The following is an 18,671-nucleotide window of genomic DNA, read 5'->3' as shown; positions in this document are numbered from 1 at the left end:
TGTTTCTGATTGGCCAATCTTAAAAAAAAATTCAGTTGATGTCAACATTCAATGTCCATTTGATAATTTATTTGGCAGTAATCATGCAAAAAGAAATGACAGTAATCATGTAAGCACCAGGTTGATTAATTATATGAATATTGACGAGTGTGTCTTTGGTGTTGTAGGGTGAGACGGGACCTCAGGGGCCGCCTGGGCCGTCAGGAGAGGATGGAGAAAGAGTATGAGCTCCTTATTTAATTAATACCTTCGTATTTCTTCTGTACAATTTCTCTTTATCTAAATGTATCATAATGACATCATTTCCTGTATCCCAGGGCGACGACGGTGAGGTCGGACCCAGGGGTCTGCCTGGAGAGCCAGTGAGTAAATATTTCCTCCAGTATCCCAGCATGCACTCGTATCCTCTCTAATCCATCATTATTGTAAAGTGTTATGTTATATAGCGTTTCCTCCAGTGTAGTGAAACCACAAATGCATGTCACTCATTTTTTTTAGGCATTTTGCTTGTTATGGATGTGAAGTGAAATAATCAATCAGAGAGAGGAAGTGCAGTGGAGATGAAAAAGGTTTAGTCAATTAACCACTAGTTTAACACTCTGTCCAGCAGGGTGCGCTCCATATTCACCATTTAGATTGGGAGTGTTTTTATCCGCTCTTGCCTATACACATAAACACATTCAGTTATGTCCGATAAGATATTTAAAGTACGTTTAGAGTCAGCATTAAATGTTTCTATACCTGTAAATAAATTGTACTTCAGGCAAATATGTTTAAAATGAAGCACATGAGATGAAGAGTCATACTGTATGTTGCATAGAAAAGCTGTTTTATTTGAAAATGCATGGGGAGGTCACATGACCAGGCGAATGCTACCCACTTTATCTGAATGACGCCTCTATTATCAGAGTTTTCCTGCTGAACACAACTCTCTGTTTGTCTTGTTCAGGGTCCTCGTGGTTTGTTGGGCCCCAAAGGTCCGCAGGGGGCCCCAGGACCTCCTGTGAGTACATACTTTATCTTAATCTAAATCAATTATTTAGAATCTAACTGAATCAAGTCATCAACCTTCATGTTATTTATACACTTATTCAATGATTACATTTTTTTTTTCACATGCAATGTTTAATCTAAGAATGATTTAATTTATTTTGATCCTTCTTTTCACGTTTTAGGGTGTGACTGGTATGGATGGACATCCTGGACCTAAAGGAAACATTGTAAATCTGAGACGCACACACTCTCGCACACAAACACGCTTATACACGCATTCACTTTATTATCCTTCTGTTTTCCACCCATCAGGGTCCTCAAGGTGAGCCAGGTCCTCCTGGACAACAAGGCAACCCCGGAGCTCAGGTATTGATCAAGCCACGCCCACTTAGACACTGTAGAACCCGCCCTTCATCAACTTCACATTAACCTTTACTCCTGTCCTCCTTCCACAGGGGCTTCCAGGTCCTCAGGGAGCGATCGGACCTCCAGGAGAGAAGGTGAGATTGGAAGGATGGTTCTCTGGTTAATGGATTAGTGCCTTTATATAGAATTTGCAATATGCCAATAACTAGAACTAGATTATTTGAAACAGGAAGTGTGTGCTGAGTGTTAATGGATTGTGAGTGCTTATGCTGGTTTTCCCCTCATCAGGGTCCCAATGGAAAACCAGGCTTACCGGGAATGCCAGGAGCCGACGGACCTCCGGTGAGTCCGGGAAATACAGTAGACGCGCTTCACATCTGTTCATCTCAAGCTCTATTGTTCGTGTATCAGAGAGATTTCATTGTATTAATAATTACAGTACAGTAATCTGCCTGGCAATTCTTTCTTCACAGACACACATTGTTCAGATCCGTTCTCAAAGATTTGTCTATCCACACGGCAAATATTCAGTGATTTTATCAAATATTCATTCTCTTTATCTTTGTGTCACAAACACAGGGCCACCCAGGAAAAGAAGGGCCGTCAGGAGAGAAAGGAAACTTGGTACTTTTTTATCCTTCATTCTGCTATCTAATGAGTTTTTTTATAAAGACAATTCTCTTGCATAAATGTAGCTCATTATTAATAACTCAATCATAACGGATTGCACTTTACAGGGACCTCCTGGTCCTCAAGGGCCAATCGGATATCCTGGGCCTCGAGGTGTAAAGGTAGGTGTTTCTTGCATCTCAATGGTCATAGAGTACAATCTCTGATTGGTCAGTAGATATTAGTGTGGCTCTATAGTAGGAAGATGCCAGTGAAATGTCACCCAATTCGCTACTGAGTTTTGCCTCTAGCTTTTTCCTGACAAAAACAACACGCTGCTAATGTTTCTGATACTTTCCCAAGGCAGAAGCATCTGAACCTTTTATATATGTCTTCCAAAACTTAGTGTGCTGCCTATCTAGACAGCATTTAAGGCATTAAAGAAAACTTCTAAGATACCTTCTTTTGGCCATGTCAATGAAATGACACAACACTATTTTTTTTCATCGAGACCTATTAAATATATTTCATATAGATTATTACTTGAATATGGATGTATTACTGAATTAAAATGTATTTCATTTCTTGCAGGGCTTCAAGTCGTCCTGCGATTGTAACAAAGACAATAAAAAGCTGAAATTCTTAACAAATTTTTTTTATTATTATTTCAATATTTTATTACATTATTTCTGTTATATTTATAGTCTTCGCAGAGAGGAGAAGGCAATCCTAGAATGCGATTGTGCAGTGGAATGCAGAATTGAGAGTTCCAAATCATTAGGGCTTTCACACCAGAGGAATGTTTTCATAGTTCCAATAACCATTTTGTGTGTTCACACCGCAGGAACTGAGGAGGATTTTAGTTCTAGGAACACCTTTTGGGAGGACTAAATTAGCTTCTACTTCAGGGTAGGGTCTAACCCAGCACAATAGGAACTACCAGTGACGTAAGTGTACATTGATTGGCTGAATGCATGCCGAAACACCGGAACCCACCATTTTTAAAAAGCCGCGTAAACACACAGTTTACATATACTTACTCCACGAACAGAAAGCGAATGAAAGCGAATGTCGCCATTTTCTGCGGTGTTGTGTTCTTTTCTCAGTCTCGATGATATGTACCACTGCAAGTTGTCATAGGAGATTTCGTCTCTTATACCCCATAAACATTGTACGATTTTGGGCTGTCCCAGACGAAAGATGACCAATCGTGGCAATATCTGTGGTTGTGGCTCCTAAACAGTGGTCCTACGTCATACAGTGAGAGAGGTTCGAAGACGGAACCAAAGATAGTCTGGGATCATTTTCTGAGCGTTCCAGCAATTTAGCATCTCACAGTGTTTGCTGCTACCTTCTGTCTACTGACTTGACTAGCCAATAAAAATGCAGCATGAAATTGCATATTGATCAACTCGACTTGCCGTTAAAACTTAAAACTACAGTACCTCAAGCTCCATTTGCAAAACTGGGATGTTAAGTTGGCTCTTTTCCCTAGCAATGACCACATACATATTCTCCTCTTTCGCTTTCTCCACTTTTCTGCAGTGCCCATAAAAACCACAACTATCAAAGTGTGATTCATCTTGCTCTATTTGTTTACCACTAGCACATGCTAATGACTTTTTATTCTTCTATACTAACTGCCTGTGTTGTTTCCTACGATTCAATAGGTGTCATCATCTACAGTCTACATACATTTTGTACCCATTTTCATTAGATCCATGTCGTACATTGTGATTTGTAATGATCTTATACTGTAGGATTGCCGAAATTGAAGTCTGTAGCAGGCATTAGACCCCTTTTTTGCTCGTTCAACATGTCTACATTCCATCTCTGTTATCACAAAATCAACGACACATGACAAAAACACAGCTTTCTATCACGGCGTCCTCCATCCTCCAGTTGTTGATAAATGGTAAAAATAAATGGTTGGTAAATGCTGTGCTTAAATGACTTCGGCCGGCTTACGTCATTACAGAGTTCCTACTGGGGGTCACAAATTCCCTAGGGGAAAATTTAGTTCTCAGGGGACCACCCTGGTTGCTAGTTTCTATAACTACCCGGTGTGAAAGCCCCTATTCACTTGTGAGGCTTCATTTCAGTTAGGATGCTTGTTTGCCTATCTAGCTTTGCAACATTCTAACATAAAAGTCTATTGGAATCAGTTGTGAGTGGAATCTCCCATGCACTTTGCGTTCTAAATCTGTCACTTATGAGTTTCTAGTTCAGTTAGGATGCTGCCTATGTAGATAGAAGAGAACAAGGCGGCTTGCTAGGGTTTGGAACAGAGCTTTTATCACCTTCATGGTTTATGAACAGCGTTCGTGAGGCCGTGAGTCCATCATAGGGATTTGGGTTCTCAGATGTTTGTAGTTTGGATGGACTCTGTTGATCTCAGTTCTTTTTTTCTTTCGCTCTTTCTATCTGCAGGGTGCCGATGGAGTCCGCGGGCTGAAAGGAGGCAAGGGTGAAAAGGTAATTTTAGAGTGTGTTCGTGTGACTGTGTCTGTATGGATACGAGCTGTTGTGTGTGTGTGTGTGTGTGTGTGTGTGTGTGTGTGTGTGTGTGCAGGCGGCTAATGCACTGCTCCTGTGTCATTAATGTTTCATTTCTGCTTCTGAATATGGAAACCATAACATACTCCAAGATGCATTTTTGACCTTCTCGCTTTGGTCATTAAAAAGTTTTATCCTGCGAGAGTGCAGCAGGAAAATAAGATCAGGCCCCGGCAAATAGCAGAAATAGCAGTTGCCATGGAGATCGGTCCCTTCGCATTTGTCAAAAAAGGGGTATTATGTGCGAAAGGAAGTTTGCAACGTTCTCAGTGTCAAATCTTCATCTCTTTCTTTCTCAGGGAGAAGATGGATTTCCTGGATTTAAAGGAGATATGGGCATCAAAGGGGACAGGGTAAGAGACCTATTCTCAGGTTGAAGAGGTTATTTGTGTTTGGATTTATCTCTGGGGAATTATGGGATTTGATCTTTCGTCTCTGTCTCTTTACACTTGGGTTGATTTTTAATTCTCAGAGCGACTCTGAAGAAGCAGATAAATCACAGTGGGTCTATATTTAGTAGTGCATCACTATTACTTTTGCTCATACGATATAGATATTCACTGAAGAAAGGACCCAAGCTGTATCTAAGGACCAGAACCTAGGGATTGGTCACATAGAAATGTGCTAAAAACCACTCAGAACACCTTACCCATCACTTATCCCCAGATGACACACTCCTGAGTCCATTTCACAGACTCTAGGATGCATTTTGCAGATAAAAATGGCAAGAGAAATTGTCATTGAGGGCCCCAGAAATCAGTTTTCCCCTCGGTCGAAAGGGACGTAATATTCACACTGCCTAATTGATCGGATTTTTTGGATGTTATAAAGTACACTGGCTCAGCTGCGTTGCTGGGTAAATGTCGGTAATGAGTAAGCGTGTCTCACTCTGGGTTATTAAAGTTCAATATGCGAATACTTCTGGATTTAAGTGGGTGGACATTGTTTCAAATTACCCTTTACTCTTGTTAAATGCCGTACATGCACTTCACTTTTCTCATGCTGCTGAAGTGCCCAGATTTGCCTATTATGTCTTTTAAAGTGGCTAAACATATCAAACACATACACACTAATGGCCAGATTTACTAAACAGGCCAAATTAGTGTGAGAGCGCAATCCCATAAAAGCGCAGATGGGGGTGGAAAGTTCTGCGCACAAATTATAGGACACAGCCAGATCATTTCCATAATGACCAACGCAATCTACCAATAGCAGCGCAAATTAGCGTCTGGTTGAAGACATGCTTTTTTTGGACGGTAAATAATGGCGCAAAAACCAGTAAATTGACTTGCACAAACCTTAGTAAATCACCTTGCCTGATTCATTTAAATACTCCTCTCCCATAAATTTTGCGTCTGAAAGGGAAACTCCTACTGATACATATGCAATAAGGACAGCAGCAATAATAACTGCTTCCACGTCTTTTCAGCGCTGATTTTTCACTACGTGTCTTTAGTAAAACACCAAAAGAGAGTTTGCGCTGGCGCACGCTGTTAGTAAATCTGTCTCTAATTGTCCACATGAACTTGTTTTATAATCAATTTCCAACATCTTTTATTCAAAGATGTCCACCTTAAATCAAATGAATAAACAGCTGCATAGATACGTGATATACAGCTTCACTGTCCACACCAATATTTTAAAGGCCTTTTTGATTCACTGAAATTAGGAGATTACAATAAATAAACAAGTAATTAAATTATAACTACAATTAAAATGATTAAATGGTAGAATTCCAGATGTTTTAAATAAATTAAGAACTATCTTAATTTGTGCTTATTTTAATGCTTGTTATACCTTATTTTAAAACATTTTAAGTCATATTGAGGCCTTTGAAAACTGCTCAGGAAATTAAAGGGAGCATATACTATACTTTTTATGTTACTTTTCCATCAAGGTCACTTATAATATTAATTAGACATCCAATAATAATGTTAGTCAAGGATTCTTGCACCAAAAAGTCATAATTTAGTTCTTCATGACAAGCTTCCCTTAGAATTTCTATATGCAAATGAGCTCTGATATATATATACAGTAGGTGGTTTATTGTGTTATTCATCAGGATGGGCCTCTAAATTGATTGAACGACCTCTTGAATCTTGATGAGTGAATGTGTGTGTGTGTGTGTGTGTGTGTCTTTAGGGAGAACTTGGTGCAGCTGGACCCAGAGGTGAAGACGGGCCTGAGGGACCCAAAGGAAGATCTGGTTTGCCTGGAGATCCTGGACCACTTGGGCCGTTAGGAGAGAAGGTGAGTGTGACCTGAGCTGCCACAGTACTTTAAGGTACGCCCTGATGCAAAGCCTGTTCCAGTAGCCAATACTTTCTTTTGGCCAGATTCTATGGCAGTTCAAACTGTTCAAAAGTTTGGGGTCTAACTGTTTACTCTTTGGATATATTTAAAAATGTAATTTCCCCTAGGACTTTACTACACTGTATAGTATGTATGCAGTTAGCTTTGCAACATGCTAGCGTCAAACTCCATTGAAATGAATTGTGAGTCAAGTCTCGGAAGCAAAGCAAAGTTGACTTTGTTGTTTCACCTTTTTCAATAAAAACAGCTTTCATTCTTCATTCTGGGAAAGGCTAACAAGATTAGAGCACTAACAAAACAGAATCAACAGGCATTATATACAGTGGCATTTGAATACGCAAATGATTCAATATCATTCAACTCTTTGTCAGTGTTTTGTCACGACTGATTAGTTAAGTTTCTTTTGTGTACTTTGGTTTTAGGGTAAGCTTGGTGTACCTGGGTTACCAGGCTATCCGGGAAGACAAGGCCCCAAGGTAAATATACCCGATCTGCCTGTGATTACCCAGCATCCACAGCATTCGTGTTTGAGTGTGTGCATGTATTGATATAAGGACAAGGTTGTGTGTGTGCGCATGCATTAGAGTGGGTTTGGAAGACAGACATGTTTGAACTTCTTGATCAAAGATAAGTGGATTTACCCATAATGCCATCTGGTGTCAGCTTTCCGTTTGACCGTGACCCAGCATGCACTGCTGCAACAGCACTTTTCTTCTCTTTCTCATTTTATCCCTCTCTCCCTCCTCGCTTTGATGGACCTGTGAATTAATCTCTCTCTCTCTCTCTCTCTCTCTCTCTCTCTCTCTCTCTCTCTCTCTCTCTCTCTCTCTCTCTCTCTCTCTCTCTCTCTCTCTCTCTCTCTATCTCTCTCTCTCTCTCTCTCTCTCTCTCTCTCTCTCCCTCCCTCTTTAGGGTTCTCAAGGATTCCAGGGATTCCAAGGAACCAGTGGAGAGAAAGGCACAAGGGTGTGTTAAAAAGAAATCCATGTGTAGTTTTCCTCTCTTTTTCTTTCTCTCACACACCCTCTTTCCTTATCCTATTTTTTTTTTTTGAGTGCAGGAAGATATAATTCCTCTGGTTTTCTATTGAGTTTATAAATTCTGAGAAAGAAATGCATGATGATCATGTAACATTATGCAAAAAATATAATATAATATAGAATATGTGCAATTTGATGAATCCTGTGAAGTGAGCAAGAAAATTAGATGGATAAACTTAAACTAAATGAAAATTAGAAATAACAAAATGTATAGTATAGTATTTATAGTATAAAATGACAAATTCACATAACTAAATTACTGAAAATTAAAGTGAAAACTGAAAATATAAAAATTTAAAGTTAATTCAAAATATTAGTTAAAAATATAATGGTATACAAGTTTACACAACATTGTTAAACCAAACCTGTAAGATACCCATAATGATATATTAGGCAGATTATATTATGCACAGTGAAAGTGGTTGCATTCTGTGAAACTCTAAAAATGACAACAACACCATAAAAGTATATAATAAAAGTAAAGATTTCGACTTGTGCTCTATATATCAGAAGTAAAATGCAGGGGTTAGTCTCAGTGTATAGAAGCTATCAGGTCTCTGAGCTGTAGAGTGAATCAGAGCCCTTATGGCCAAGAAAAGCTGGGAAATGCCCTGAGTAAACTCACAGCTCTCCGCACGGATGCTTTATTGGCTGTATATCATCACTTTAAGCTGAGAGCAGCAGCCGGCTGCCATTAGGAAGACAATGCAGTCTCCCATAAACACATTATAATCCAAAAACATCACACACACACACACACACACACACACACACACACACACACACACACACACACACACACACACACACACACACACACACATACATGCACATGCACACACACTCGGACTGGATTCATTTGTTGATGCAAAACTTTTTTTATTCTGCCATAACTCTCTGCATTAATTATTCATGAGATGGATGGTGCTACTATAATGTACAGATAATCAAATTAATCACAATGTGTTCTACTAGGCTGAAGGAAATAGATTAAATTGATAAATAAATGTATTTATTTATTTATAATAAATTTGGCAAATAATGGCTATCCTTTTTACAGTATGACTGAAGTGAATCATGAGAATTTAACAGCTTGTATGTATTTAGTTATCTCTACTTCTTCTAAAGTATAATCATAAATAATGTTATTAAAACAAAAATAATATTGAATTGAAAATTATTCACACTGTGCAGTTTAATTATTTTTTTATTGTGAATTTAAAATATTTATTTATTTTACTAGAATGTATTAATCATTACTTCAATATCCTTTAATAATAAATACAATTAAATTAACAATTATTCCCATAATTCACAGTTTAATTCTGTATTATTGTTAATTCAAAAATATTTATATATTTATTTTACTCAAATGTAATAATTATTATAAATCATTTTATTATTATTAATAATAATAGGGAACTGACACAAAATATTTAATGTTTGAATTTTCGCTTTAAATTCATGTGTTATTCTCCGTCACACATAGGGGACACTAGGGAAGCCGGGCCCCCGAGGACAGAGAGGACCCACGGTAAGGCAACACAGTTAGGACAAAACAAACGATACATACTAGTTGATGACTAGTTTAGGACTGATTTCTCATACTGCTTCCTCATATTTGCACACTTCTTGTGATCCTCTCTGTAGGGACCCCGTGGTGAAAGAGGGCCAAGGGGACCAACAGGGAAAGCAGGACCAAAGGTGAGGCTGTACTTTCCCCTCACTAATTTACATTTGTAATTTTATACAATGTAACATTAATAAATAAATACTATAAAACACAAATCTAAAAACACAAAGAAAACACATCATACATGCATTCACGCATACATAAAACAATTGTTTGGCACATAAAAATTAAATTAGGGAAAGCACACCACACCCTGAATGAAAACATTTCTGGCTTCAGGATATTTTAAACCTCTCTCATCACTTGTGGAGCCATGAAAGCTAACAGCAGACACATTGGCAGGAGCTAATGGAGCTTCTAATACATTTTAAAACACAATGTTTCTCTCATCTGCTCAGCTGGAGCAAATTAAAATGCAACAGGAGTTTTACCGATCTACAAATCCTCCATCAGTCAAACAAATCTTTAATGGCACTCATTACCTCGGGCAATAACCATAAGTTTTACTTTATTGAAAATGTTCGGTTATATTTCCCTCCATCTCCTTCCTTTACTCATTTGCTTCTCCGCCCCGCCTCCACAGGGAAATTCAGGAAGCGATGGCCCCCCAGGACCACCCGGTGAACGGGTACGGTATAAATAACAATTGAATCCTTCCAAGGTATTTATTATTGGATAATGCTTCGGAAAGAGATTTACCTTCCATTTCTGTGCTTGTTTTACAGGGTTTACTGGGACCACAGGGACCTGCTGGATTCCCTGGCCCTAAGGGTCCACCTGTATGTGACGTTAACACTATAGATATAACTATCAAAATACCTCATACATCTTCATTATCCAATCATTTGCCTGATTCCTTCTCTCTTTCTTGTTTTCAGGGACCTGCCGGAAAGGACGGACTGCCCGGACACCCTGGCCAGAGAGGAGAGACTGTGAGTGGCGTATGAAATTACCACACACACTTTCGCTCACACACTTATAGAAATAATCTCACTTATGTTTTCTTCTCACAGGGTTTCCAAGGTAAAACCGGACCTCCCGGACCCCCAGGTGTAGTCGGACCTCAGGTAAGTGGAACACAAAATGTTGAAAACAGTTTGAATTTTATGAACGATTCTAGAATTCCATAATAGTGCCAGTAATAAGATTCCACTTAAACGGGTTAGTAAAACGAAGGAAAAAACTGAGGGTGAATCAAAATAGAATAAAAAATGTTGAAGCCTGTTTTAAGACCATTGTATTTTTTCCTATTGTGGCATTGTTTGTATTCTCTAAAATACTAAAACCAAATATTTTTATCGGGACCAGATGATTTGAATAACACTTAGAATTGAGACTGAAATTTTTGAGAATAATGACTGAAGGGTGGTGGGAAAGGAGTTCAGTTGTCATGAAAATAATATAGCAATGCAAAATAATTTTTTAAAAGTCCCATTGTATTTATGCAAATGAATATTTCTTAGTTTTTATTTTGATGTTGGGGTGAAATATGACAATAACAGTGTTGATATTGCTTACTAGAACTATAAAAAGATATTTTTCGGTAATTAAAATAAAGCTTGAAATGCAATCTGAAAGTATTAAAATTAAATCCCATTCAAATCATTATTACATACTATAATAGTATATAAATAACACTTCATTCATCCAGGACCACAATATATAAAAAAAAACGTGTGATCTTTTGAAGCAAACACCTATCAACAATATAGAACTCCTTAGCAACCACATAGCAATGCCCTGGTACGAGGCAGAACCCCTCAGGAAATGTAAAAATCTGCTTTCCAGGACTATGCTAATTTGAGCTATTTTTAAGATGCTTCAACACTCTATTGTATCTTTAATGCTCTAGAGGCATCAGACACACTAGACTCTGGGCTGCATCTACGATCCACAGAAGAATAAAACATTATAAAGCATTTGGCTTTGTGCAACAGCACATTCTTCACATCCATCTGTTTTCGCTGCATCAGTACCACAGGCTGAGGCCAGAGACATGCGATACATATTCATATGGCTGTCACCATCACTCGGTCATCAGATTATCTTAAAGGTGTCATAAGTTTGTCACTGGGGAATCATAATAGCTCCATTAGGTTACATTTGGGCCGTTTGTTGGCCTGTCTGTGCTTTGTCTCCTGACATGCTGTTGTTGATGCAGTTAGATGTTGGCGCTGGCTGGGTAATAAATTATTCATAAGCAATCATGATATTCTACTTTTTATGCAAATTTTGAGGTGGGCACAGGTTTAAACTGGGCCACACACACATATGGATATTCAAGTGCACATGCTCTGCCATGCAAATGGAAGCCTATAATCTGATTTTCTTTCTTTCTTCATGTTGCATAATTTGCATACCCACTTATCTTTTAGAAACACCTGTAGTATCTTTATTATGTTTTCCTGACTTTTTGATTGCTTTCCTTGATTATACAGTAAAAACACTTTTTGAAATATGAAATAATTAATTTAACAGTTCATTGTTTTCTCAAAGCATTGATAAAAAAAATTTTCGAATGGCTTTTCAAATAATGAATCGTTTTTAGATTAAATCGTTCTAGATTAAAAATATAATTTGAATGAAGCATATTTTGATAAAGTAGCGACATACATATTAAATAAGTCATGTGCAACCTCTGTGAATTGCTTTGTTGTGGTAAATTAAATCATTCTAAATTTTCCAAATTGCTTTTGAATAGAATTGATTAACTTACGAATCGTCATTTGAATTGATTCAAAGATTCATCTACCCTAATACCGTACCCATAATCCATCTCTCTTTTTGCTCAGGGACCAACAGGCGAGACAGGACCAATGGGAGAGCGAGGTCACCCTGGACCCCCAGGACCACCCGGTGAACAGGGTCTACCTGGATCTGCGGGCAAAGAGGGAGCGAAGGTGCAACAAATTTACACTTCAGCATTTACAAATGCACAGGAATACACCACGGTATCTATTGGTTAGAAGTGGTTTACTACATCATATCTGGTTCTTTGTGTTCACAGGGAGATCCAGGTCCAGCAGGGCCAACCGGTAAAGATGGACCTCCAGGACTCAGAGGGTTCCCAGGCGAGAGAGGTTTACCAGGCCCTGTGGTGAGTATCAAGAATAAAACATGCAATTTGAACAAACCCCTTAACCCTAAGTGTTAAATGTAGGGTAGGCAATTTTCGGAGCGGCTAGCAATAGCAAGCTAGCTTTAAAAGCATAAGATCCCACCCTTCCTTTAGAGCGTCTCTAAAGCCAGGCCTCCTTCAAAACACATGAATGCGTACATCAGAGTTTTCAAAGAGTCAAGAGAGAAGGTGTTAAACTACCTCGTGTCTCAAAACACATAACATTACAATAATAATGACCATAAACAACTTAAAGAGCCCTGACCTGTACCACCTGACTGCTGCAGATCATTTCGCCGTTGATAGTGTTGCCATTGAAACGCATAAATTCAAGTCACAAACCGCTCCGAGTATGAAGTCACAGGTTTCCATCTCTTACAAATGACAGTAGTTATGGTGTGAATACAGCATAAGCTCGTTGTTTTGGTTCAAGAGGAACTGTAAAAGGCGTCTGCTGTTCGGTTGCGATGCTCGGTGACTGTCTAACTCTGCAGAGGATGAAACGCGCTAGTGACGCGTGATGTGTGCGCGAGACACGCTGACAGGCAGGTAGGACATCGTGATTGGGTGAACATTTTATGATCCTACGCCTTCCACAGACGATTATATATATATATATATAAAAGCATTTAGACCATAACTTAGTGATTGCTATCAAGAGATTTTGAACCAGCATAACAAAAGATGTTTCTGGAACAAATCGCCTACCCTGCCTTTAAACTTTGTGTAGTTTTGCGCAGGCGAGTCTCTTTTCATGTTTTGTTTTTAACTCTGAGCTTTTTAGTTTGTTGTTCAGTATAAATAGAACATCCCCTGTGTCTCTAACCTTCAATCATGTATGTTTGTGTACGTTCAGCAGTTTAATGTGTCTCTTTGCAGGGATCAGCTGGCTTGAAAGGAAGTGAAGGACCTCCAGGGCCACCTGGACCCGCTGTAAGTAGACATTGTCTGACTTTGTATCTGTCTTTTCTCCAAACGCTTTGTTGTTTGCTTGTTTACCTTGTTTTGTCTTTCTCTTTTATCCTTTTGCTCCACAAACTGGCTTTTCAGTGAGTATAGTGATTCAGTGAATATGTTATTGATTTATATCTACAGTCCCAGTCAAGCATTTGAACTCAGTTTCCTGAATCAGTTTATTTATATATAAAAATTTTTTTAATTTTTTTTTTTTTAATTCATGTTTTAGAGTGGATAGTGTAGAAAAAGTATCAACAAGGGTCCAACATACACTACTGTTCAAATGTTAGGGATCAGTACAATTTTCTTAAAATAAATTAATACTTTTATTCAGCAAGGATGCAGGAAAAAAAATTCCACACACAATTCTACTGTTTTTACTGTATGTTCTAACAAATGAAAGCAGCTTTGCTGAACATAACAGGCTTGTTTCAAAAACAATAAAATATCTTACAGGCCCCAAACTTTGAAAGAAGAATCTCAAGTATTTATATTAAATTTAATATTTAAATATCATGTTTATTATATATTTATTATTATTAACTTTTAAAATAAAATGTGGAAAATAGTCATAAATAAAGAAAAAAAGTCAAAGAAGTTGTGTCCAAATGTTTGACTAGTCTACAGTATATTCATAAATCATAGATGATTATAGATTATCAAAAGGTTTGCTATTCACCTCTTCTCTTTTCATGCAGTCTCCAGCATTTTTTAATACTCAGATTTTACAGATATCTTATATAATGCTGCATAGATATAAAATCAATAATTTGCAAATGCAGTGCTTATTTCTGCATTAAAATCATAGCTTGTTTTCTTATATGTGACATGCCTGCTGTCTACGCCTCCATATGAATTTCTCCAAGAACAAATGCATAATTAATCAAACATCATAGTAGCTAATGGTAGTCGTTGCAAGTACATTGGTTATGAAATTTCATATTGACATTCATAGGGTTCTCCTGGTGAACGTGGTCCTGCTGGCCCAGCTGGTCCTACCGGCCTCCCGGGCCGACCTGGACCTCAAGGACCCCCAGGCCCCGCTGGAGAGAAAGGAGGACCTGTGAGTACACGTTTGATCTTCATTTATGATCCCATTGCACTGTCATATGGTTACAATATTCACTATAACCTCTCTCTCTCTTATATTAGGGTGAGAAAGGACCTCAAGGCCCAGCTGGTAGAGATGGTATTCAGGGACCTGTGGGGCTTCCAGGCCCGGCTGGACCCATCGGACCCCCAGGAGAGGATGGAGATAAGGTACCGAAGAAAATGAATTGTTAGAAAGTTAGGGAAGAAGGTTTGAGAAGAGAAATGAATTAAAGAAAGAGAGACATGGGCATGTAATTGATGATCATGGTTGAATCTGGTGGGTTTTCTACAGTAGATGATTAGATCAGGATGAGGAGAAGTGAAGGTCACATCACATCACACACACACACACACACACACACACACACACACACACACACACACACACACACACACACACACACACACACACACACACACACACACACACACACACACACACACCCTCACATAGATCAAACAGCTCAGCTGTCCGATCAATATTTTCTTTTGATGAATGGATGGACGGTTAGGGAAGAAAATTTACAGTTAGTCTTATTGTAAATTATCTGATTTAGCACTTAGGTGAATGTGTAAAGGAAATGACATCACCATGACACACTCATACACACCTACACACACAGATTTGGGGTTTGTGTAGGTGTGTATGACACCAACATGTGTTAGCATTGGCAGTTTTAAGGTGTGAGCAATATATTTGAAGGATGTGTGTGTGTCAGCTCTGCCATGTGTGACAGCTTCAAAACCTTCTGGGAAATATGGTCAGAGGAATAAATAACAGTGCTAGTTTCCTCAAGTCTTCACAAGCAAAAAGGACCAAAAAGTCTTACTGTGTCCGGCTCTTTTTATCATGTCCCCTGGCAATACTATATCGTTTTTGGCATGCACCATGTAAATGTTTTTCTTTTCTACATTTAAAATGATAGTATTATTGCATTATTTGATTTTCCTTGGATTGCCATGAATGCTTTGCTGTTTAAAAGTTGTACGATATTTTTTGAAAGATATAATTACTTGTATTCTGCATGAATTAATTAAATTGGTTAAATGTGACAGCAAAGACATTTATAATGTTGCAAAATATTTTTATTTCAAAAAGATGCTGCTCTTTTAAACTTTCTATTTATCATTTAAAAATGTATCACTGTTTCCACAAAAATATTAAGCACAACAGATATTGCACACAAAAATATTTCTTGTTGCAATTATATGAACTGTTTCTTGAGTGGCAAATCAGCATATTTGATTGATTTCTGAAGGATCATGTGACACTGAAGACTGGAGTAATGATGCCGAAAATTCAGCTTTATATCATTAATATGATGATCATAAAATACCATGGTATCACCATCTGATACCATTATTGCACTATCATCCACAATATAATATGTTAGACAGACATCACCAAGAACAACAGATATTGTATTTCTATTTGTTCTATCATATGACCAATTTGCAGATATTTGCATATGTAAATGCTGCGTTATTGTGACAGGGCGAGATCGGAGAGCCAGGACAGAAGGGAGGCAAAGGTGACAAGGGCGAGCAGGTGAGTCACTCCGAATTCACTGTTTACATTTACATTACAATTCGGAGTGAAAGGATCATTTACTCAATGAGTCCCTGTTTGGATTCATCTGTTTGTTTGTGTCGTTCTCCCATGACGACCATTTGCTCTTTTATTACCATTGTGCGGTGATGAATATAGATGTTATGGAAATCAATTAGCTTGCTTCTTTCTTTCCTTCTTCTCACTTCTTTTTTCCCATTTCTCTTGTTCTGTCTGCCGTTCTTCAGGGTCCACCAGGGCCTACCGGTCCCCAAGGTCCTAGTGGTCAGCCGGGCCCTTCTGTAAGTACTCTGAAATATCCATGTCTCATACTGTATTTCGTATGTCTTGCTGCGGTAAAAGCAGTGTTAGTGATGTCACTTCCTCCCTGCAGGGTGCTGATGGAGAGCAAGGTCCCAGAGGTCAGCAGGGGCTTTTTGGACAGAAGGGAGATGAAGGCTCACGAGGCTTCCCAGGACCACCCGGACCTGTCGGCCTTCAGGTTAGATGGCTGAGTTTGTTTTCTGCTTGTTTAAAGTCAACATGAAATAAACATATTTTTCTAATACACTTTATGGGTCGTATAGCGCACAATTGACAGCGGTAACTCGAAGAATGTCAAATAAAATGTTGGCGCGATTCGGTTCGCTCGATGTACCTGATCATTTTGGAATACATTATTTTAAATTTAGCTCATTGTAGTATATCATCACGCAAAAATCAGAAAGCACAAGCTTTTTTTGGTCGTTATATGATGAGACAATAGGTGAAATACAAGTGATTCGAAATCAGTCATGTAATAAAAATTGCCATTACAAGACTGGAGAAATGTGTAAGAGACACTTTGCAGATGCAAATGGATTATTATTAGTTTTTGTGTGTTTTTCTTAAAACAAAGTTAATTTTGGCTGCATGTCACATTATTTTTTGTTTATCCAGACATTCACAGCGGAGGTCTTTTAGCATGGTGAAATGGTGATGTTTTTCAAACCGAATAATCCACACATAAGATGCTAAGTCAAAAGATGCACAAGTATTTGCATTTAGTATACAGATGTTCACTCTAACAGTAGATAGAAATTTATGGAGGAAATAAACCAAATATCCTGCCCAATTTTTTTTGAAGCACACTGCCATATAAAACTCCATGTAATTGCTTAAATTGCATCTAGTGTTGTTGAAAACTGCTCAAACAAGCAAGCTTTATTAGGAAAGTTTTTTATGTAATGGAAAAAGAAATCACAGTTTAAAATGAACGATGGTCAACGGCATAAAGAACGACAACTTTGATCCAATGCTTGGATTTTTCACAATCACTGGCTGATTTTGGGAACATAACGAACAAATCTCTAATAGCCACCCTGGATCCGAATTACATGTGCCATAACAACACCTTTTGGAAAAAAGGAAGGTTTGCGATTGGTTTGACTGGTTTTAACTGGTTTGTGAATGTGTGCAGGGCTTGCCTGGACCACATGGTGAGAAAGGAGAGACTGGTGATGTCGGTCAAATGGTACAATTCCACATCTATAAAACCATCTTGGTAAAATGTACATTTAAATTAATAGAAACAGAGTTTTCTCACTATATTTTCTTAACTTTTCTCTCAGGGTCCACCTGGTCCACCGGGCCCCAGAGGCCCCTCCGGACCCCCAGGAGCTGACGGACCACAGGGACCTCCGGGAGGTATCGGAAACCCAGGAGCAGTGGGAGAGAAGGTGAAGAAGCATCGTGCGCAAAACACTCTTTAATTTGATTTTAATTAGAAACTGACAGCCTTAATGATCTAAGGGATGTGTCAGACTCAGTAATGATCACACTGTGTGCGTGTGTGTGTGTGTGTGTGTGTGTGTGTGTGTGTGTGTGTGTGTGTGTGTGTGTGTGTGTGTGTGTGTGTGTGTGTATGTGTGTGTGTGCGTGCGTGCGTGTGTGCGTGCGTGCGTATGTGTGTGTGTGTGCGTGTGTGCGTGCGTGCGTGCGTGCGTGCGTGCGTGCGTGTGTGCGTGTGCGCGTGTGCGTGTGTGTGCGTGTGTGTGTGTGTGTGTGTGTCTGTGTGTCTGTGTGTGTGTGTTATAAAGTTGCTGTCGTGCTCTGTCAGTTCAGGATTTGCAGGTCTCTCTGGAGAAGGTGACTGAGGTGTTTCCTGTGTACGTGTTTGCTTGTGTGTCTGTGAGGTTGAGATTGATTCTGTGTAGTTTAATGTGTAGAATTAACTATAAGTAAGCCATTCATAGGTTGATATCCCAAAAAACGGTAACCCTACATTTCTGTGACACGGGTCGTTTGAGCAGCATGACCAGCAACACTAGCTGAACCGTTATTTGTCACACAGTATAGTTTGTATATAGAAGTATAGTATATAGAAGTACAGTATGTATAGACGGATGTACAGGCAGCTTTGTTTGTTCTAATCAAAGTTATTTAATAATAATAATATATAATTTT

The 18,671-nt window shown here is 38.6% G+C and overlaps 1 protein-coding gene across 2 annotated transcripts in view; it reads left to right on the top strand.

The window, feature by feature from the left end:
- Nucleotides 1-18,671, top strand: part of col5a1 (procollagen, type V, alpha 1) — a 116,616-nt gene that overhangs the window by 81,852 nt on the left and 16,093 nt on the right. For both annotated transcript variants that reach the window (XM_077194272.1, XM_077194271.1), the window contains exons 19-48: nucleotides 168-221; nucleotides 318-362; nucleotides 950-1,003; nucleotides 1,176-1,220; nucleotides 1,306-1,359; nucleotides 1,449-1,493; nucleotides 1,648-1,701; nucleotides 1,939-1,983; nucleotides 2,097-2,150; nucleotides 4,399-4,443; nucleotides 4,824-4,877; nucleotides 6,667-6,774; nucleotides 7,260-7,313; nucleotides 7,750-7,803; nucleotides 9,367-9,411; nucleotides 9,528-9,581; nucleotides 10,094-10,138; nucleotides 10,236-10,289; nucleotides 10,389-10,442; nucleotides 10,524-10,577; nucleotides 12,303-12,410; nucleotides 12,518-12,607; nucleotides 13,508-13,561; nucleotides 14,541-14,648; nucleotides 14,738-14,845; nucleotides 16,173-16,226; nucleotides 16,475-16,528; nucleotides 16,621-16,728; nucleotides 17,686-17,739; nucleotides 17,837-17,944. In XM_077194272.1, the coding sequence (XP_077050387.1) occupies nucleotides 168-221; nucleotides 318-362; nucleotides 950-1,003; nucleotides 1,176-1,220; nucleotides 1,306-1,359; nucleotides 1,449-1,493; nucleotides 1,648-1,701; nucleotides 1,939-1,983; nucleotides 2,097-2,150; nucleotides 4,399-4,443; nucleotides 4,824-4,877; nucleotides 6,667-6,774; nucleotides 7,260-7,313; nucleotides 7,750-7,803; nucleotides 9,367-9,411; nucleotides 9,528-9,581; nucleotides 10,094-10,138; nucleotides 10,236-10,289; nucleotides 10,389-10,442; nucleotides 10,524-10,577; nucleotides 12,303-12,410; nucleotides 12,518-12,607; nucleotides 13,508-13,561; nucleotides 14,541-14,648; nucleotides 14,738-14,845; nucleotides 16,173-16,226; nucleotides 16,475-16,528; nucleotides 16,621-16,728; nucleotides 17,686-17,739; nucleotides 17,837-17,944 (1,917 nt within the window). The remainder of the gene's footprint in view (nucleotides 1-167; nucleotides 222-317; nucleotides 363-949; nucleotides 1,004-1,175; nucleotides 1,221-1,305; nucleotides 1,360-1,448; nucleotides 1,494-1,647; nucleotides 1,702-1,938; nucleotides 1,984-2,096; nucleotides 2,151-4,398; nucleotides 4,444-4,823; nucleotides 4,878-6,666; nucleotides 6,775-7,259; nucleotides 7,314-7,749; nucleotides 7,804-9,366; nucleotides 9,412-9,527; nucleotides 9,582-10,093; nucleotides 10,139-10,235; nucleotides 10,290-10,388; nucleotides 10,443-10,523; nucleotides 10,578-12,302; nucleotides 12,411-12,517; nucleotides 12,608-13,507; nucleotides 13,562-14,540; nucleotides 14,649-14,737; nucleotides 14,846-16,172; nucleotides 16,227-16,474; nucleotides 16,529-16,620; nucleotides 16,729-17,685; nucleotides 17,740-17,836; nucleotides 17,945-18,671) is intronic.

This window comes from Siphateles boraxobius, unplaced genomic scaffold (genome assembly GCF_051911475.1).
Source record: "Siphateles boraxobius isolate OS27281-9 unplaced genomic scaffold, OSU_SipBor_1 11, whole genome shotgun sequence".
Classification (NCBI taxonomy): domain Eukaryota; kingdom Metazoa; phylum Chordata; class Actinopteri; order Cypriniformes; family Leuciscidae; genus Siphateles; species Siphateles boraxobius.
This window is presented reverse-complemented; position numbering and strand designations above follow the sequence as displayed.